We start from the raw sequence: 22,328 nt of genomic DNA, 5'->3' as shown, positions 1-22,328 counted from the left end.
TGTCCATCATTCTGTCACTCCTGATCTCCTAAAGGCTTTTTGGTGTTAGAATAGTACCTGGCACCTAATGGAATTTTTTTGATAACTTTCAGTATCTCTTCTATAACATGTCTTTTCTGTGTGTTGTTTCTCTCATTATTTTAGAGCTGGTTGTAAAGTGGTAAGTATATTTTATGGAAATAAACCTGAATTTTGGGGGGAGAGAGGGTTGAAATTTTTCATGAAAAATTTCAAAATGTTCAGATTTTGGTGGTGAAACACCCAAATAATGGTCAATTTTTTATTTTTCTCCCCTTTTCCTTCTCCCCATTTTCAGTGGCAAAATGGAGGGGGGGAGATGAAGGGAGGAAGGGCAAGAAAGAAGAAAAAACAAAAAAAAAAACCCCTTTTTTCAGTTTTGAAAACCAAATAAATTTTGCTTTTTGGGGGGAAAAAATCAGAAAATAAAAACAATTTTTTCAATGAAATTTTTCATTTTTTAAAAAAGGACCATTTTCATTACAGTTTCATACAAAAATAATTGAGCTGCTCTGCTACATATTGAAAAGCTATTCTTTACAACTCACTGGTTCCTGTAGTCATTGCTGCTTATCAAGTTCTGAACCTTAGGATGAAACCTCACAGTTGGGTGCAGTGTAACATTTAGGATGTCACAAATTGACATTAATAAACCCAAGCAGGGAATATACTACAGCAGGGTTTCTCAAACAGGGGTCGCCGCTTGGGTAGGGAAAGCCCCTGGTGGGCCGGGCCAGTTTGTTTACCTGCCCCGTCCGCAGGTCCGGCCGATCGCGGCCAATCGTGGATCGCTGCTCCGAGCCAATGGGAGCTGCTGGAAGCAGCAGGCAGGCCAGCACCACATCCCTGTGGCCCCGGGGGGGGGGGGGGGAGGAGGGGCAGAGGGCTTCGTGCGCTGCCCTCACCTGCAGGCACCGTCCCCCGCAGCTCCCATTGGCTGGGAACGAGGAACTGCGGCCAATGGGAACTTCGGGGGAGGTACCCACAGGCAAGGGCAGCACGTGGAGCCCTCTGCCCCCCCCCAGGGGCCGCAGGGATGTGGTGCCGGCTGCTTCCAGGAGCGGCACGGGGCCAGGGTAGGCAGGGAGCCTGCCTTAGCCTTGCTGTGCGTCGCTGCCACCCTGGAGCCACTCAAGGTAAGTGGTGCCGGGCCAGAGCCTGCACCCAGAACCCCTCCTGCACCCCGCACCCCAACCCCCTGCCCTAAGCTCCCTCCTGCTCCCTGCGCCCCTTCTGTACCCCAACCCTGCCCTGAGCCCCCCCCAGAACCCTGCACCCCTCCTGCAGCCCAAACCCTTGCCCTGAGCCCTCTCTTGCACACCGCACCCCCTCCCACACCCCACACTCCAACCCCCTGCCCTGAGCCCCCTCCTGCTCCCCGGCCCCCTGCCCTGAGCCCCCTCCCGCACCCCGCTCCCCACCCCCCTGCTCTGAGCCCCCTGACGCACCCCACACCCCTCCCTGCACCCCAACCCCCTGCCCCAGCCCTACATTCATGGCCCTGCATGCAATTTCCCCACCCAGATGTGGTCCTCGGGCCAAAAAGTTTGCCCACCCCTGCCCTAGCCTCTGTTTGCCAGAAGCTGGGAATGGGCGACAGGGGATGGATCACTTGATGATTACCTGTTCTGTGCATTCCCTCTGGGGCACCTGGCATTGGCCACTGTCAGAAGACAGGATACTGCGCTAGATGGACCTTTGGTCTGACCCAGTACGGCCGTTCTTATGAAAAGGTTCTTTTAACAAATAAGGACCCGACCTGCAAACACTTATGTACGTAATTAACTTTACTATCATGAGTAGTTTTCTCACAGTAGAAAAATTAAGCAAGTATAGAAATTTCCAGAGTCCCTTCATGCCCCAAATTTCTCTCCACTCCTTGTGAGGGATTTGACCAGCTTTCTTCCCATAAAATGAAGTGGAAGGCCAGGACTCAGACTATAATTCTTAACAGTTCAACAAGATGCTGTCTGCAATTGCAATCTGATAGGCATCCGGCCACACTTCCTCTTCCATTTGAATTCTAAGCATGTTCGGTGATTGAAAGCTTTTTGAATATTATTATTATTGGGTCTACACTATTCATCAGGACTAAGCATGTTAGTTTCCTGTTCTTCAAAATCACAATAGGATTCTGAAGGCATTTCCTGTATCAGGAGTTCAGATATCTGCCGAGCTTTTCAAACTTCTCCTTTAATAGAGACTCTCTTCCCCAGGTGTGGCCTAACAGCTAATCAGAGTGGAGTCTGAGTAACTCCCTTTGCTAACACTGCATGCTGCATCAATGCTATTGTAAATATTACAACAGATAAAATACTTTAAAGATTGTGAGGTGTTCAGTTAGTACTATAGTGGTTAGGTTATAAAACCACCTAAGTTTGATAGAATATTCAGGAGGCAGTCTTATAGTAAGGGACTGAGAGTCAGGACTCTTTGGTAAGTCACATAACCACACCTCTGTACTTTAGCTTACCCATCTATACAATGGTTATAATAATATATACCCACCTCACAGTGGTGTTTGGCAGGCTTAATTAGTTAATGTTTGTAACCTTCTTTGAGATCTTTGGATGGGAAATGGATTTATTATTAATTGTTGGGTATGTGTTGGCTTTGCTTATTTTTTATTATTGAAAAATCCAGTGATGAATTAAAAATAATGATGAATGATCAGACTGTGGGAAGACCTTTAGCAGGTGGAAAGCCCTGACTGGTAAATGCTGATGGGGAAGGAGAAGTGCTCTGCACATGTAGCAACATGCATTGTGATGGGACCCAAAAAAAAAAAAAATCTTTGGCAGGCTGAATAGAAATCAAAGCTAGACATTTTTGCCCGCAGCCTGAAGAAGTGATTCTGTGGCCACTGTCTGTATGTACAGTCATTTCTCAACACACCTTGTTACTATTCATTGGGTTGGAAGGCACTGTCTTTTCACAGTGGACTCTTGCATGAATGCCTTGGAATTTCCTGTCAGACAGCGATGCTCTTTGGTCCATCAGCGATGGCTGGCAGGCTCCGATGGGAGCTGCAACAGACAGGCACCATCAAAGATTTTACTGATGAGGGAGAGGTGGTGTCATCAGCTCCCAAGGGCACGGGGAGCCTGGGTATTGTTCTGCTCCAGGATGACAACCAGCTGGTCATTCAGAACTGAAGGGAGCTTAAGGACATTAATGTGGATGAGGACAATGGGCAGGAAAGTGACAGTCGTAAATGGGGCGGGGGGAGGGGGAAGCCTTCATGAAGCAGATATAACCAGTGCTCCTGCTTCTAAGACCCCAGATTTCATGACCCTACCACATTGTCCCAGCCTAGTTGGGAGTTGTACAAAAAGGCCTCCCCATATCTCCTTCCATCATGTCCCCTCCCCAACCACAGATCTTTACCCTCATGAATAGAGCTGGTCAGGCATTTTTCAGTGGGACACTTTTCCACTGGAAAATTCTATTTGTCAAAATCAAAACTTGGTTTTCCAAAAATGTCTCAGTTTCAACGAAAATCTCGTCAGGAAGGTTTCTCAGGACCAGGTCAGAACTTCTGGTCAAAACGAGACAGAGACAGAATTGCCGACAGTCCAGTGATTAGGGTGTTCGCTTGAGATTTCAACATTGGTTTTCTTTCCACATAGGAACAAAAACAAAACCTTTTGATATTTTTGGGTGGGGGAGGGGAAAGGGTAAGTGAGACCCCAGAATATCCCAGTGGTTGGGGCACTCACCTGGCATGTGAGAGACCCAGCTTCAAGCCCCTGTTCTGCCTGATTCAAAGTAGGGACTCAAAGCTGTATCTCCCAGGTGCCCTACTTATTCAGCTACAGAGTCAGGGTATGTCTACGCTGCAGTAAAACACCTGTGGCAGGCCCAGCTAAGCTGACTCAGACTGGGTCAATAAAAGCAATAAAACTGCAGTGCAGACATTTGGGCCCAGGCTTTGAGACCCCACAAAGGGGGAGGGTCCGGGAGCAATTGTATAGCCCCGTGAGCCCAAATCAGTTGACCCAGGTCAGTCCAAGGTGTTTTATTGCAGTGTAGACATACCCATAGTCTCTCTCTCTCTGGCATAGTGATTATTTAATTATTTGCACAAAGTGGAACAGCTCCAAGAGGAGAGGTTGACTCTATGGCCCGATGAGAAAGAGCCTTCCCGAATCATGGCTGAATCATCAAGTGACCATGCACAATAGTTAAAAAAAAAAAAAGAGGAAATTGCATGGCTTTTCCTCCATATTAGGGCAATTGGGATTTAGTTTTAATTATGACTATTAATACTTTTTAGACGACTGATAAATGCACTGCAACTTATTTTGTAAAAGTAACGAAGTCTCAATACTATGAGACTTCTGTGTGATTAAATCTTGACTGTCAGGTTTGGGATAAGGAAATCATTGGGTGTTTACATTGCTAAGACAGAATTAAGGAGGTTCTATTACAGCAAGCATTGGCATTAAAAGCTACCTCATCTTATGGCCCTTACATTCCAACTCTCGGTTCCTTTGAAGCCTTCTACAGCTCCCTCCTTTTTAACAGGCCTGATAATTAAAGCCAAGGCCTAAACATCAGGAGACCTGGGCCTGCGCTTGACTCTGCCCAAACTGCTGCATGAGCCTGGGTTAAGTTACTTAACTTTACTGTTCTGCAACTTCCCCATCTGCAAAATAGAGATAATAATATTTACCAACTCTCCCCAGGCACTTTAAGATCCTTGACTGAAAGATGCTTCATAAAAGCAAAACATTATTCATCGCTATTATTATTTATTAACAGGCAACTTGCTATAACTCACCAAAATATCCCTTGTAATTGGGAATTTGTCTGAGTGGCTTTTGCAGGTGTCTTAGGTTTTTAATGTATGTTCTGCAAAATCCATATATACTTGTAAGGGATAGGACCAGAGGAACAGAAGCTAATGGGCAATTGTGTATGTACTCAGGAAGGATTTTTTTTAAAAAAACCACATCCATCCACAACAGCATTCTCAGAACAATATTGTAAATAAGCACTGCCCTCTACTGTTTGTAGCATGTCTTAGGTTTCACCTTCAAGATTTTAATTAAAACACATTTTAAAAAAATAAGACAAAGTTACCACCTCAGATGGTTATGCTGACATTTTAATTTTAAAAACACACAATTGTTTTATAGTCTTGTTTGGAGAAGGGGATTTTGGTTAATTAGGGGCAGTGCATGATCCAACAGATTTCTTCTTTAAGATGAGTGGTAGCACATTCTGTTTTCTCAAATGGAAAATGTGGCAGGGGAGATACAAGTTTTCAAATCCCTGTTCCATTCAAGACCCACCTTAAAATCATTGCATGACCACAGGACAAAGAAAGATAGAGGGAGTGTTCAAACTTCAGGGATGCTGTGGAAACTAAAGTTCATTCTCTTCTGCAAAAACATAGCTGAAGCAAACAATTCAAACCTCTTTGAGCAAGTCCTCCTCCCTTTATGGCTCCCAGCATGTGTTTATTTTCCAATACATTTTGTTGAAAATGAGAAGACGGCACACAACAGATGAGGATGCTACAGAAAAGTGCAAAATATGAGCTGATATTAAAAGAAAGAGAAACTATTAATTTCAGAATCATGGCAATCCAAAGAAGGAGTAACACTACAAAGTGAACTGCACATACACAGTGTATGAAGCTGCGCAGTGAGTTACACTGCCACCAAGGTTTGTCGTTCCAAAATCTCGCACACTGACCCAGCAGGTAGCAGTCCAGAATCTCCTGACAAAATGGTTCTGAAATACAAGTTCTACCCCAATCACTGAAGCATGTGAGCTACTCACAGATATTAATGGGCCGGTCTCTTTGGCAGCGTGAAGTGGCCTTAAAATGACTGTAAATGTAATTTACATCCACTTTAGGGCCCCAGAGCAGTCCACAGGGGGCTTATTATGTCCCAATGAATTTATCCTCACAACACCTCCTATGATGAAGGAAAATGTTATTATTCCCATTTTACAGATGGAGGCACAGAGTGGTTATGGCCTGCATCTTGCAAATCCTTACCTAACTTTACATATACAAGTAGTCCCATCGAAGCATGTGCTTTAGTGTTTGCAGGATCAGGGCCATAATCAAGGTGTAGGTACAGCTCCCAGCACAACGTGGCCCAGGTCAGGCTGGGGACCCTGGGGTGCCACCACAATATAAATATTTGCTGCTAATAATCAATTTATATAATTATTTGGGTAATTATTTGTGCTTTTCTAAATTTTTCAGTGGCTTTTTGAATTTTTATACAGAAATATATCGTACGGGATCTAGAGCTGTAGCAGATCTGCTAGCCCTTAATTGGTCTCCAGGGTGCTGCAGGGGCTAAGAGTGAATCTCCAAGAAATCCTCCAGCACACAAAGTTAAGCATCCCTCACTACATCCTTCTCCACAGAGAATCTCTGAGCCTGCTGTTTAGCTACTACTTTTAGTGGGGGATTTCGGGGAGGAGGGAGGGATGACAACTGTGGGTATGTATAGGGAGTATCCCAAACAGCAATATGGAGGGTGAGGTCTGCTCTGGCTGCCTGAACAGGTACTTACTGAAAGACTAGTAGGAGACATGGCTGAAGGTTCACGTGGGCCCTTTCCCTCACAGGCAGAGTGAATGGAGATGAAAGCTAGACCAGCCAATCAGAGGAAAGCAGCAATAGGCACTTCCCCAGCAGGTGAAATCACTCAGATCTTGCAAGGTGTACCACACCCTCCAGACGGGCAGCTACAATGAGCTAGAAAAAAAAGAAACAAAGCTGACCTGTCTCCGTCACAACACAAGGCAATAGGCCCTGGAAGCTTTAAATAGGGTTGGGGAGACAAACTAGCTTTTCTAGGAGGGTCTTGGATGTTAGAAGTGCTCCATAGGATGTGGATTAGTAGCTGGTTAGTTATGGTTTTGTTTGGTCAATAGTCTGCTGAGTAGAATTGGAGGGAGGCATTTGGATTCTGGCTAGATCCCCCTTTGAAATGGAACTGCTAATGAATGGGTGTCTAGCGTTAGCTTTTAATGGCCCAGAGTTGAGTAAGTACTTTGAGGAAGATGATGCGGGGGGCTTAATCTATGTTTCTGATGCCCCAGGAAAGTGTGCATTGGGTGGTGGAAATACTGGCTTTCCCTTCTGTGACTTGCCATCTCAGTCTGGTCTTGGGGAATTCAGCTGCTATGAAAACTCCTGTCTAAAGGGGTCCCTGGCAGGATCAATAGATTATTTCAACATAAGCAAGTAAATGGGGGCTTCCTTTGGGGGAGGGAAGGAGGAAGGGGTGAGTGGCTGTGATTTATGACTGGGGGGCATAAACTGCATGGTATCTCCTACTTGTCCTAGTTTAAAACCAACTCAACCCCACCTCCCCCAAGAAAACCACTCCAGCATACTAACTGTTTGGTGCTCCCCCCTCACAGACGAAGTCTAGCTCTGCTATTGAGTGTTGGATGAAGTAACCCTCCTCTTTCTCCCCCCACCCCTGCCCCAACTGGGGAAACGTGTTCCAATGTATGGTTCAGTAAGTGACAATCCCTGGTGATGGCTCCCTGCAGAGAACAATGCCTGCTACAGTTTGACATTAACTCTGACTTTTGCTTTGGCAGAGCCCAGGACTGAAATAGTGCTGGAGTTGCAGAACTGCCCCAAACAAGCAAGTCGCTCAGAAGCTCTTCGGAGATCTGAGAGCCAAATCTGGTATGTAGGTTAAAGCCGCCTCCAAGTACCGTTACCTTCACTGCTCTGCAAATCCCCTAAGTCTCACGGACTCTAGCAATTTTACATGGATTTCTTTTACACCAGTTCTCAAACAATTACTTCAGTGTATTAAGCACAACCCCCCTTTCTTTTTAGCATGGGCATTCAGGGCCTTTCTCTCCTCCACTTAGGTTTGTCCAGCTCTGGCTATGGAAGGAAATTCCAGCTGTCCTGCTAATAATGTTTTTTTTTTTTTTTTTCCTGCCTTGCTTTCTGTGGGGGAGAGGTGCGGGTGAGCAGGCTCCATTGAGCAGCTGGGGCTGTCTGTCAGTGAATAGTGAGTGCCCATGAAATACTGGACTCCTACTAATGGTGATTTCAGACTATCACTCGTGGGACATGTATCTCATAGGCAATGCCAGAGTAAGCTTCTACACACACACCTACCAATGTACTGCCACCCTCTTCTGGAGGGACTTTTACTAGGGTGGCTAGGACTCCATATCACCTCTGTCATTGGCCTCTCTGTGAACAAGGTACTAACAGTAAAGAATGGGCCTACAATGTGCGAGGTCAGGGGTTCTCAAACTGGGGGTTGGGACCTCTCAGGGGGTCATGAGGTTATTACATGGGGGGGTTCGTGAGCGGTCAGCCTCCACCCCAAACCCTGCTTTGTCTCCAGCATTTATAATGGTGTTAAATATATTAAAAAGTGTTTTTAATTTATAAGGGGGGGGGTCACACTCAGAGGCTTGCTATGTGAACCAGTACAAAAGTTTGAGAACCACTGTGTTCGGTGCTGTACAATTCCCCTCAGGCTCCCAAAGGGTAAGGGAAAGGGGTGCACCGTGCAGTAAAGTGGGCAAGGTGATAGTTGGCCACATCTTGATAGTAAATGTCTTTAGAATGCTCTGACTCTTGTTAAATAATAGCTCCTGTGTGAGCGAGAGAAGATTTAGGCCCAGAGCCTTTTTGCGTCTACTTTTGCTGGCAATACAGAAGTGGTGGTAGCCCTGCAGAGCTGCTTACAGATATCTGGGGAATATTACTTCAGTTTGAGTAGGGGGGGAGGCTTGGATAATCAAGTAATATATTTTCTTTAATTTCAGCCTTCCTTTGATATAGGACTAGTGAAGGCAGCAAACCACTACCACCATTAACTGTGACGTCAGGAAACCAATATAGGAAAGTAGGCCTCAACATTTTAGGCCACTTCTGTAGTGGTTCTGCTGCAGTGGTGGGGTGTACTGTGAAATGGGATGGGTAGGAATGATCAGTCACAAACTGCTGACTCCGCTTCAGGCCACAGCCTGCCATACTAACAAATACTAAATGTATACACATCAGGAGAAGAGAAGCCTGCTAATGGAATATGCGACCTGTGTAACTTGTTTGGTTATAAAAGGGATAATATGAGGAAACATTTGCTTGGATCTTAGCTATTCTGTGTAGGCTTCTGGCTTGTTGAACACGTCTCTCTAGAAAAGCAAACCGAGGAATTGAAATCCTTTTTATATTTCTGTTAAAGGCTAGAGAGGTGACTGAGTATTCACTGCTCAGATCAGAGACTGAAAGCTGGAGTGACTTTGTCCAAGTACATTGAATAGGCCTTGCCTTGTTTTTGCTTTTCTTGCAAACCACTTCAGCTTCCCTGTGACTTGAGAGACTGGAAGAGAAAAACTGCTGGTCTCTTCCCTCCAGACACTAGTGGGGACAGATGTAAAGGGGTAGGAAAAAGCAGCAGCGGGGCATAGACAATCTGGATCTCTGGTTTGGCTGCAATTCAGGAACATGCTTGGCTTTGTTGAGACCACGAGCTTTCTAGAACATGTAGCAGGATGAGCTGTGGGGATGTGAATGCAGACTGGCAGTCTGAGTGCTGCCTGACATGGGGAATACAGCTGGCCACTGAGGGATTGTCTTCTATATATTTTTTTCCCTCTCTCAGTGCTGGGACATGGAGGACAGCTTTCCCCCAGAGGAGATCAGGTCTGGGCAAAGGCATTTTCGGCTGTCTAAGACCAGCATGCGGAGCGAGGAGAAGAGACTGAGGACTTTCCGGCAGTGGCCAGAGAGCTCACCTGTCTCTGCCACAGACCTGGCTAAGGCTGGCTTTTTCTTCCTGGGTCCGGGCGACCGAGTGCAGTGCTTCTGCTGTGGCGGTATCTTGAGGAGCTGGGAGGCTGAGGATCAACCCATGCGAGAGCACCAAAAATTTTTTCCTACCTGTAAGTTTATCTGTGGTGAAGATGTTGGCAACCAGCAGATGCTCCCCTTTCTGGAGATCTTGGACTATGTGGATGGGCAGATCCTCAGCCTTCTACAGAGGATGGATGTGGAAGAGGCAGCCCTACCCAGTCAACCAGAATACCCGGAGATGGAAACCGAGGCGATGCGACTAGCCACTTTCCAGAGCTGGCCACCGTACACAGAGCTGTATCCTGAGCAACTGGCCAGAGCAGGGTTCTTCTATACAGGTAGGCATGGCAGGACTAGAGCTTTATCAGTAATGTCGATACACATCAGTTTGTGCACGTGCAGTGAAATTGACAAATATTTCCATTGATGATGATAATTTACAGAGAGGCAAATAGTTGCTTGAGACTTATTAGAGTTTGATTTTAAGGATATTTTACTCTGTATTTTGACACGTGACGTTGACAACTTGCCTTTTAATAGTTATAAAGCTTTAACGTTTTTGAATCTCAACATCTACTGTTTAAATAATTCTGACAACCTTCCCCCCCCACCCCCCCCCAAGATATCCCTCTCAGTGAAAAATTAAATCAGCGGTTTTCAACTTTTTGAGCTGAGCCCCTCCTTCAAGTTACAATTTTTGGTCCGTCCCCCGCCCCCTCAGGTTTACAGGGTGGGGGAAGGTGTGTGTAACGGTCTCTGGGGGTGGAGCCAGCGCTGGATGTGGAGGCTGCCGGGAGCAGAAATCAGCACGGGGCCATGGTGCATGTTGACACTGATCCACAGGCTAGGTGGCCCGAGGAGGTGAGTCAGGGCGTGGAGGTGGTGCGCCCTCCCTGACCCCTGCCATGTGGGGCTAGTGGCACCATTTGTCTCCCCCGCCCCTGAATGTTCCTCTGCCCTCCTGGGGGGGCACACCCCACAGTTTGAAAACCTAGAATTTTAATTTAAAAAAATAAAGCTTATTAGCTATCAAAATTATATAAAAACATTTAATTCTGCCAAGGCTATATACAGGTACCTAGGGTAGGGAAAGCCTCCCTCTGTGTGCAACTGTGGAGCTGCATGATGTGTCCTGTTAGACAAGCTCTATTTAGGGTTGTTTTTTTTTAATACTGCACCCATATACTGTGGTACATAAGCAGGGCGGGTTGGTGCCAGCCATATCATGAAGCCCTCTCCAGTAGAGCCACAACTTGACTCTCCTCTTCTAGGTGTGAGGGGCCACAGAATTCTCCTTAACTGGACCCTCCTGAACAGCAGAGACATGAGATTCAGACACAGCTTATCCCCTGCACAACATTCTCTCAGCACTGGGACAGAGTTAAGGCCTAGGCTGCAAATGCCACCACCGTGGGGAACCTAGTTAGAGCACACCCCTTTCTTACGACAGTGCCCTGTGAGGTCAAACTCCATCGTTTGGTAACTTGGCTTTGGGGCTTTCCAATTGCATTTACACTTATTTTTAATGTAGCAGTCTCAGTTGGGATTGGGAGTCTCCTCTTCTTGGTAATGTGGTACTGCGTAGGAGCGCTGGGCATGGACCTATGACCCCATTGTGCTGTGTAAACACAGATCAAAAAGACCTCTCACTTCCCCACTGTTGGGTCAGGTTTGGCACAAACCTATAGTGGAAAGTCTCTGCTCTGAGGAGCTTATTTTAAGTTTAAGACTAAGCGCAACAAGGAGTGTGACAGACAAATGAGGATAATGGTAACAGCAATGAGGGGACATAACTGTTGACTTGCTATGTGCCTCATTTGTACCACACTCTTTCGTATCTGAGGACTTGGCTAAATGTGAAGTCTAACGTGAGTTATGACCTTCAAACAGTTCAAGTAGAAGCGAAGTAGAATGTGTTATGGAGGGGACAGCGTGGAGTTTTTATATTTATTCCTTAAAAAGGAAGACTCATCTGTCTGTAGGTGTCCCCTCTTCAGAAGCAGGGCCGGCTTTAGGCCAATTCCACCAATTCCCCCGAATCGGGCCCTGCGCCTAAGAGGGCCCCGCGCCCAGTGGCAGGGCCACCCAGAGTGGGGGGCAAGTGGCAGAGAATCCCTTCCTTGGCTAGAGGCGCCTTTTTAATTTTTACTCCCCCAGCGGCGTTCCGGGTCTTTGGTGGCACTTTGGCGGCGGGTCCTTCAGTGCCACCGAAGACCCGGAGCGAGTGAAGGACCCACCGCCAAAGACTAGGAGCGCGGCCCGGTGAGTACAAGCCCCACGTGTTTTTTTTTTTACGTGGTTTTTTTTTTTTAGTCATCCCTGTCGGGGCCCCGTCGAAACTGTTCGAATCGGGCTCCGCACTTCCTAAAGCCGGCCCTGTTCAGAAGTTGTTTTGTGCTCCATGGATCCCAGCTAGTTTCATGCTCTTGGATAGAGAAGTCTCTCTTAGGCTCTGTCTAGCTCTCTAACTACCTGTAATTCTGAGTCATGAATGGAAATTTGAGTTTGGGGCTTTTCATCTGAGGAATCACTTTGAAAACTGCTCAATTTTTAACTCTAACGCTAAAATTTTAAATCTTCATTGTCTTTGAACGCTATTCTTGTCTTGGTCTGAAAACTCCTACTCACGGGGCATCACCAGTGTAAGGACTCGGGTTTTTCTGGCTGAAGTGTGTGAGCCCCCCCCCCCCCCCCAACATCCACGAACTATAGCCCCACGTGCTTACGGAGACGGTGTCTAAAATTCCTTGGTTTGTTCTGTGACAGTTTATCTAATCTCTCTACACATGCAAGCACTGCATTTGTACCTCCATGCCTTCCACAACCTGTATTTCACCTATAGTTCTGTAGGGGTTGACCCAGTGAGCTGCTGTTCTGGTTTATCGCATTGATAGAATCCCTCTGTGGAACTAAAATTCTTAATGTAGCACTAGACACGTTATTCCCTTCTATAGTCTAACTACGTGCCCAGTATTTGTTTACTATATATTAAATGCACATGAATACTAACGTAGCCTAAATGACTCTCATTGAGTTCCTTGAGAAGGCTTTGCAGTGTACTTCACAAGAAATGGTGTGAGGAGGTACCTCTTATTACAAGTCCTGATCTGAGCAACCAGATGTGAAATCTCCACTGTGTACTAGCTCATAGCTTTTCTGGAATTATAATTATGTATGCTCTAGAGCCAAACACTACTGACAAAAGAACAGCCAGCTCAGGAAAACAGAATAAACCAGAAGGCAGAGGTTGTAGTTGGAACCCTTTGTCAGATTTGCTTTGGAATTTATTTTCTACCTGCAGACCAGCTGTTGAAAACATAATACTGAGAATGGGGATCCATCGGGAAACAATCCAACAACATGGCAAACCCAGAGGTCACTTAAACTGGGCAATTCCAGAGCATTGCCAGTTATCTGATCCACATAGGTCCCTTGTTTTAGAGCATTCAAGGACTTCTGAATGCCCAGTGTTTTGGAACAGCTGTATTGAAACTCCTTAAGGGGTCCAGCTTATGACTGGAAGGCCTATCCATTCCCAGAAATTCTCTTTTTAGTGGGATCCAAATATAACTCGCTGAGTGGGAAGGGGTAACTTTATATATTGCTTTATTCAAAATCATGCCCTGTAGCAGGCATGCTGATATTGTTAAAGCAACTGAATCTCTTGCCCAGTTTCCTCCCTGGGCTGGATGGCTTGGGATCTTTATAGCGAGGACTCCTATTATTAGGGGGAGTGGTATAAACCAATTTCATGGACCCCTAGTTGGCAGCCTTCATGGGGGAGCAGTTTGCTGGATGAAGAAACAGGAGGGGGTAGCTGTGTGCAGTGGGAGTGGACGTGCGCCCACAAAGGGGATGTACAGAGAATCCATGAAGTTTCCACCCAAAATGTTCATTGACCCAACACTGGAATCCCAATAATTGATTGGTGCAACTTAGGCAAGCCAGCTAGAACTCAAATTTTGAACCAGTGCTCTGACTTGACTCCCTGTCTCTGAACAGGGGCAAGCTGCAGAAGTAGTGAGCCAGAGTCCTGGGACAGTTGTGATGTGTGCTCAACAGTTTGGTCTGGTAGCCTGTTATGGTAACAATTAAACATACTGTACCTCCCCCAGCTCTCCTGGTAGCAACATCAAATTGCCTGTGGGTTAGTGTAACTAGCTGCTCATGTACCTGACATCCGATCTTCTCTTAATGCTCCTTTCAGGTCAAGGTGACACTGTGAGGTGTTTTTACTGTGATGGCAGCTTGAGGAACTGGGAGCTTGGAGATGACCCCTGGAGGGAACATGCCAAATGGTTTCCAAGGTAATTCATGGTATACTAATGCTTGTTGGGGCTGAACTACACATTAGTCAGCTTTATACTGAATGGACCTTGCTCCACAGTCAAACCTCATGCCCCAGGTGAGATTTAACTGGATTATTAGTATGTAGAGCCATCTATCTCTGTTATCAGTTCAAATCCAACCAGCTCAATAGTGAACAAATAGTGCTGCTAGCTGATAAGCCTACGTGAAATGAATCTGGTGGCTTATGTCCAATTTGCATCATAAAAGCTATATATCCTGGAACAGCTTGTGGTCAAAGCAGGAATTTTAGTGAGGTCAGTCTCTTGGTAGTTCCTGAGAACTACCCCGGAAGCTCCCATCCTAATAAGCTGCATTGTTACTGTTTGCAATCTTTTCTCTCCCTCATTCAGGTGGTGGTGATGATAATCATTGTACACGTCTATCATTGTAGCCCCTCAAGGCCATAACCAAGTGGAGAGCTGTTGGGTTAGGCATTGTACAAATCTACATGACATGCATCTACAAGACATGCGTCTACAAGTCTAATGCTTTTCAATCAAAATCACACACTAGAACTCCGCCTGAGCTGTGGAGTTCAGACCCCAACGTCTATAGAGTTTATGGACAGTGATCTGTGGGTCAATCTCTATTACCACTGCTTCATGGTAACTTTAACACTGCCCTTGTCTCTTACTGGCATCAGAGCAGCCCTTCTATTCCACTTGTATTGGCCTTCATGTGTAAATGGCAGGATGTCATACACCTAGTCCGGGTGTGGTGGCTCTTACAGGTGAGGCCACAAACCCGTTTTCCCCGTGATCCAGTCTGTCTGAAAGGCTCAATTGCAAAAGCCAATCTCACAGCCCTAAAATGAAGTCTGACCTGTTCTGGGGAGATCAGGAGCCTCAAACCACCAGTCTTTCTGCTTGACCAGGAAGATTTTTTTACAGCAGGAAGGGCCTGTCCACTGTGGCAAGAATGACATTTGCGCTTTGTACATAAAGATGTTGCTACACCCTGTTTCATTAGGAAGTTTAGTACCACCCTCATGATGTTGAATTTCAGACAAGGTCTGCTGTCCTTCACTGGGTATTTGCCTTTTTCTCCACAGGTGTGAGTTTTTGCTGCAGTCAAGGGGCAGAGACTTTGTTAGCAGTGTTCAGGACTCTGACTTCAACGCTCCAGTGAGTTTTTTAAATGGGTGTTTTGTGCAGTGGAGGGGGGAAAGGTTTGAGGAGACACTTCCCTCCTGTGACTGTTTTGTGTCTTGTGATGTTTTCAGGGAGGCTCCTGGCAACGGGCTGAACAAGATCCCCCTGTACCCCAAGGTTTGTGTGGAAATGCATATTGTCTTGCCTTTTTGATGAAAGTGCTGCAGATCTATTGCTCTGGCTTCCACATATTCTAGAGTTTGCAGGCAGAATCCCTTTCTGAGAGGTTTGCATTTTGATGTGAAATAGCTTCCAGAATTATTACTAAGATACTTCCTCTGGGACCTGAAACCCAGGTGAGCTCTGCTGTTGGAAGTGCCTGCTAAAGCTGGATGTTACTTTTCAGCCAAAACCTTTTTTTTGCCAAAAAATGCAGATTCAGGTTGGTGAAAACATTTAGCAAACTTGTGTTGAATTTACCAAATTGTCTTGGTTGGGGCGTGGGAAGCCCTCAACTTTTGAAAAAATCAGAACACTTCATTTTGACGCTATTAAATTGAGTTTCAATTTTTTTTATTCAAACGACTTTCCAATTATTTAAACTGATTAAATTTTGTTTCCTAAAAAATGTTTCATCTCATCCCAAATTATTTTTTTTTTAACTTCTCAGAATGGCCAGTGAACTAAAATCAGTTAAGTCTAGTTTCTTGAGCGACCAATTTTGCAGTACAAGACACATGGTTAGCATTCAGAATCTTGGGTGCTCAACTCAATTTCTGTAGGTTCCTCCATTGCTAGTGATAATATTGCCTGTGTCCTCAGAACTCACAATGAAGGTATTTTAAAAGTAAATCTGCCAGTAGAAGAGCTTGCGAGTGGTTCTTGGGTGCCTTTTTGAGGTTGATATGGAGGAGAGTTTAAAACCAGTTGTTTCTGGAAATGGTGGTTGGGGGGGCTAGATCTTCAACACAGAGACCTTTGGAAGTTGGGGATACAAAAGCCACTGCATTCTAAGTTTGAGGAGTAAGGGAAGAAAGCTACCCTTTACAGGCTTGGGGAGTGGTGGCAGCCTTGTGGAAGCAGCATGTAAACATGAGACTAGGCTAGGAAAACAGTTTCTTCTTGGCGCCCATCTTATCTTTCTGAGAGAATTTTCCCCTGCTTGCCTCAGTCCTATGAACTTTGCCATGGGTGCACTAAGCAGACAGGATTTTCTGCGGGTCTGTCTTTGTAACACTCTGAATCTCTGCAGAGAGAAAAATGGTGGCAGGTGGTGGCTAAGGCCAACCCAGAAGCATTTCAAAAGCTCACACTTAGGAAGGAAAAGTGAACAAATTCAGGCTGTTCCAAAGCCTCTGCTGGGGTTGTCTGAGGTGTCTGCCAAGGGACTGCTAAGTGATATAGAATAAGATCTTTCCAGTTTCACCATGTATCTTCAAATGATCTACATCTCCGAGCTAGGAGGGGGATTGCCCTGCTCGTGTGCACATAGTTTCACTAGCTCAGTGAGAACTAGTGTGAGCAAATAGTAGTATAGCCACTGTCATTAGGGCAGCAGAGGCATGGATGAGACATGCTGAGTACAATCCCATCTGAAACAGGTGGGTGCACACTTAGCACCACTCCGTTGTTCCTCTGTTGCTGCTGCCCAGGCTCCTGCAGGTGTACTATCACTTATATTTGCACTAGCTTTCATTGAGCTATCGCGAGTATATGTACACGGGAAGGGGAATTGCAGTCCTGGCTTGTTGTGGAGACACAGCTTCCTCCTCAACCTATCGCGGGCTATGGAATGACCACCACTGTGGTACGGAGTAGTAACGGTCTGTTTTGTTTTAAACAAATGTTGAGATCCTTGCAGAAGAAATTCCAGGAGCATGCTAATGCAGCACTGGTGATTTTTATTCTGGCCTACCCTTTTGTGTGTGCTCTTTCCAAGGACTGTGAAGACTTGGCATGAAACTGGAGGTTTTTGGCTAGGATAGATATGAAACAAGTGCCTTGAACTGTGTTCTGAAGGGAGCTGACTGCTCTATTGTGGTTCCTAGATCTCTTAAGTGCAAAATAAGGTTAACTCTTCATGACTAGGACAACACCAATTATGGCAAGTTCAGCTCCTTTTCTTGGTAGAAGTATTATGTGCATGCTTGCTACTGGATTTGCTGGTGACCTTCATCTCGGAGTAAAATACTCCTTCAAATGGACATGCATTGGAAGTGTTACAGTAGGTAGGTCATGGGGAACATGCCCTTATGTATTTAGGAAGGAGGAGGGGCCAGAACTGCACCTCTTCCGGGAAAGTTAGAATCCTCAACATTCCATGCCCTCCAGGCAGGTAAATGGCGTATACAGGTATTGCCAAACTTCAGAAAGTAACTTCTTACAGATTCAGAAAACATCTGGGACTAAAGTAACTCCTCAGTGATTGGAACAATTTCAATAATCTCTTCTAACCATGCACAAAATTAACGTGAACCACTCTTTGTAACAGAGTGTGTCAATTTTACTCCTGAGGGCATTCTGCGCCAAAACATTCAAAATTCTGCATGCAATATTTTAAAAATCTGAACGTTTTATTTGTTAATAAATGCAGAGGCTCCAGCATGGCAGTGGGGCGCACAGACCACTGGCTGCATGAAGGTGGGAGATCACCCAGCAGCTCTCTGCCCCCATCCCTAGGACACAAACTCAGCGGTGAGGCTGCACCCGTCCCTGACACAGCACACCACCTGGGCCTGCCCCAGAAACGCCCGGGGGCCCTGTTCTTCTGTGCCAGGTGCACCAGGTGTGGGGCAGGCAAGCTCAACCAGGCAGGAGCCAAGTGTGGAGGGGCTCAGTGTGGGGGGATCCAGGTATGGGGTAAGAGGGTTCTGTGTGGGAAAATCTGGGTGCAGGCAGCTCAGTGGGGGTTCTAGTTGTGGGGGGTATCTGGATGCACAAAGGCTCATTGGGGAGGGGGGATTCCAGGTGCAGGGGTAATGGGACTCTGCAGGGGCTTCCAGGTGAAGGTTGTTGGGGCTCAGCAGAGGGGTCTCATGGGGGGGGGGTCTGGGTGCTGGGGGAGTGGGGCTTGGTGGGGTGGGGATCTGGGTGCAGCTAGTTGGAGGTCAGTGTCATGGGAGTTTGGATGTGGGGGCTCAGGGTGGTGCAGGGGGTTGGGCATCAGGGTGGGGGTTTGAGTGCAGGGAGCTCAGTGGGGGATGGTCTGGGTGCAGGGGTGGGGGTCCAGAGGCATGGGGTCTGGGTGCAGGGGTGGGGGTCCGGAGGCAGGGGTTGAGGTTCAGTGGGGTGGGGTTTGGGTATGGAGGGCGAGTGGGTTCTGTATGTACCAGGTGAGGCTTGGTAGCAGTGTCTGGGTATGGGAGGATACACAGGGGTTGGATGGATGGGGGAGCAGCTCCTCATACAGTGACCCCTTCCCTCTCAGCTGAGCCGCAATGGGGACAGGAAGCAGGGGAGGATGCTGAGCTTCCTGCAGCTGGGGGAGGTTTCTGGGGGTGGGTCTGACACAGCCCCAACAACTCCTAGCAGGGAAGAGGAAATCCTATCTTCTCCTGCCTCCAGCCCAGCTGGGACTAGCAGCTGATCCTGGCTCAGGAACAGGGCCACTGGTTGGGATGTCCCCAGCTCTGTGGTGATTTACCTCTCTGCTGGCTGCTCCAGGTGCCTGAAACTATGTACCTGCACTGCTAGGGAGTGGAGTGTGACTGCTCTTGCAGCTTTCCTTTGCTTCCCCGTGAGAGTCATTTTCCTGCAGGGAAACAAAGAAATCTGTGGAGGACATGAATGCTTCACACCTGCAGTGGCGCAGAATTCCCCCCAGGAGTAGTCAATGGGTTTGAAGTCTAAGGGAATGCTTTAGGGTTCAAATTAGTTAACTGAGAACAAAAGGAGCTTGGGGACATAACTTCATTCACAATTGTCTGCATGTATTTTGGGGTAGAATATAGCTGAGAAACTGAAGCCAACTGTTAAGTAGCTGCAGTCTGGTTTTCATATATCTTAATAGAAGGTTCCCTCACTGAGTTGGAGAAGTGTTCAGCCATCTAATCTGCCTGTCCTATAAGGAGGACCTTTGAAGAGCCTACACTTTGGGATGGGATCACTTACTTAGGTATTTTATTTCAGATTCTCATGGAAAGGCCTTTCCTTGAATGGGACGGATTGGATCAGAGGGGAGAGATTTATGGTTGCATTCCCCCTCCCCCCGGCCTTTTAGTTCTGAGTCCTCTGTTTTGGGACGTGAAAACTGTGATTAAAAGGGGCAATTTTTTTTTTTAAAAACGCCAGTGAAACCAGAGCTCTTACTTAATGGCATGAGTAGTGCAAAAAGAATAACTGTCTGAAACATAGCGACTGTCTTGCCAGAGCTGGTGCCGCTAGTGCAGTTTTCTTTCTCTGACACTGAACTATACCAGCTGCTTTAGAAGAAGCTGTAAGAACCTACTTGAACTGGGCAATCCGGGGAGGGGGGCGGGACTGCTTTTTGTTCCTTACCACTGTCCGTTGGTGCATGTTGTGAAGCATGCAGGTTGATATCCCTTCTATGCTTTTTCTTTAAGTTCTGTTTAATGGAACTTTGGGTGAAAGTTCTGCCTCTTAGCACCTCAGATGCTTAGGGTAAAATCCTGACCTCACTGAAGTTAACTGCAATTCTCCCATTGACTTCAGCAGGGTCAGGATTTCACCCTTTATTCCAGGGTCGTTTGAGTCCTGCAGTACTGGATGGGAGAAGGAATGAGGTATTCGATATACAGAGTGTAGCATTCTAATGGCCATAGACCAATATTTGTTTTAAATCTGTTACTATGATGGAATATGGCATGACCTATGGGATTAGTTTAAAGTTCATAAATGGCCTCATGAAATGTGGAACTACATCTTGCCTATCTAACGCTATCATACAAAATTGGCCGTTGGATAGTTAGAATATTCGACACTGAGAAAGAGAACTCCGTTCGATTAGAGTCCCTGGCCATATCCTGCCACGTATGGAGTTGGCTACTTTGTAGCCGGTTAAGCTCCCCCTCTTTTGTAAAGTGTCTCCTCCCTGTGCTTTACAGATTCTGTGGGGAATCGGGAATTGTCATCTCCTCTGGATCAGTCTTCCATAGTGCAGAATGTCCTGCTGATGGGCTTTGACCACAGCTTGGTGATGAGCTTGGTCCAGAGTAGACACCTGCTGACTGGCACCTGCTACTTATCTGTGTCCGAACTGGTCTTGGATCTGCTTCAGGTAGATGGGGAAGAGAGCAGCAGTGCAGAAGAAAGAGGTACGGCCGTTTAGCCTCTGAAACCTCACTGATCAATCTAATCACATCCCACCTCCTCTGATGGTCGCTGAAGTTTTAGCACTTCAGTGACGCTATCTCTTGGGTCTACACTGTCTCTTCCTAGACTAGAATGAAATGTAATAATACTTCTTTAGCTTCTTAGCCCTGTGATACTGAGGAAAGTGGTTCAGTTGTAGAAGGGTCTGCAGAGTGCCTAGTTATTGGAACATTTGTTACATTAGCAGTCTCCCAGCAACCTGGAGTCTCGCTGCTTTTCAATATTTCTCTATTACGTCTTGCTTTAAAAGCTGTGGTACTACATTAAGATTTAGGCGTACACCCAGTGCTGACGTTGCAGCAAATCCAGAAATGGATTCCTTTTGTGCCTGCTATTTAAACTGGATGATTCAAGAGGGCCATTCCATCTGTCTGATTCGAGGCGCAGTTGAGGGGGGGGGGTAGAAAAGTGCTAATAGCATGACTTATCGCTTAAACTGTGAGGACACAGGCAATTGTTAAAGGAAGATTTCTAGGGTTAGTACCTCCACCCTATAACTGCAGTTCTACATAGGAAAGAACAAATGCTGCTCTACATCACTCCTTTCTATCTCTAACGTGCTACAATGCTGGCTGCAATCTTTCTGACCAAAAATAGCCTTTTTATAAAATACAAATCTTTCTGTTTAGAACCCCCCCCCCCCCAATCAGAATTTTGTGTGCACTTGTTTGGGGGGGGGGGACTCATCGGAGTTGGATTATCTAATTTATAGTTCATCAACAAGTCTTGGCATTGCTATGAGAATCCGAGAACCCAGCTTTGCTGTCCTATTCCAGGCTGAGCGTGCAGGGTTAGCCGCCTCCTAAAGAGAACCATTTTCATTTAGCCACACAGCACACTTGAACTGACATCACTGAAATACCAGCGAAGGACACCACTCTGTGTGTGTGTGTGTGTGTGTGTGTGTGTGGTTTTTTCTTGGTTTTTTTTATATATTTTTTTAAGCATGGGAGCATTAATGCCATCTTCATTCCTTCTGATTTCTATAGAGCGTACGGAGAGGGAGACAGGTTTGCCAGGACAGAGACGAGACGCACAGGCTGAGTGCTCAAAAGAATCAGGTGAGGTAATAAAATCTGCCTGGGCTGGACCACAACCATCTCTACAGCAGGAAATACCAAGGCTCATTACCTCCCATGTAACAGTTAAATTGCAAAATAATTTCCTCTTATTCAGAATGTGGTAGCACCTCCAGGCCCCATTCAGGGTCTATTGTGTTAGGCAAGATTAATACACCCAAAAGAGTTACCATGGATTCCCCATACATCACAGTTCACCAACTGTATCCTCTCTTCCCCACTGTTCAAATCTCAAACCCACCACGTGTGGACAAACTCTGAGGGGCCCAGGACTGGAATAGCAGGGGTTTGTCCTGGCCATTGTCATGGTCACAATCTTGAACAAAACAAGGAGGGAAAACTATGGCCCTAAATCCAGCTCTTGAACTATGGAACAGAAAGATCCTTTCAAAAATTTCAGGTAACACTGCTCTGTAATAAAACTTCGGTATGTCTCTTTCAGCAGAGCCTCCACTGAGTACGGAGGAGCAGCTGCGACGGTTGCAGGAGGAGAGGATGTGCAAAGTGTGCATGGACAAAGATGTGTCCATTGTCTTCGTTCCTTGTGGCCACTTGGTGGTGTGTGCGGAATGTGCCCCCAGCCTGAGACGATGTCCCATCTGCAGAGCGGTCATCAGGGGAAGTGTGAGGACTTTCATGTCCTGA

General features: G+C 46.4%; 1 protein-coding gene across 1 annotated transcript; it reads left to right on the top strand.

Moving 5' to 3' along the window:
- The first annotated feature begins 9,719 nt into the window (after positions 1-9,719).
- On the top strand, positions 9,720-22,328 carry BIRC7 (baculoviral IAP repeat containing 7). The gene is made up of 7 exons (XM_026652898.1): positions 9,720-10,170; positions 14,040-14,139; positions 15,234-15,306; positions 15,405-15,450; positions 20,337-20,546; positions 21,594-21,665; positions 22,129-22,328. The coding sequence occupies exons 1-7, from the start codon at positions 9,720-9,722 to the stop codon at positions 22,326-22,328; spliced, it is 1,152 nt and encodes a 383-aa protein (XP_026508683.1).

The sequence above is a fragment of the Terrapene carolina genome, unplaced genomic scaffold, assembly GCF_002925995.2.
Source record: "Terrapene carolina triunguis isolate 2854851 unplaced genomic scaffold, T_m_triunguis-2.0 Scaffold130, whole genome shotgun sequence".
NCBI classification, from domain to species: Eukaryota; Metazoa; Chordata; order Testudines; family Emydidae; genus Terrapene; species Terrapene triunguis.
Note: the sequence above shows the minus strand (reverse complement) of the source record. Positions and strands in the feature narration are given on the sequence as shown.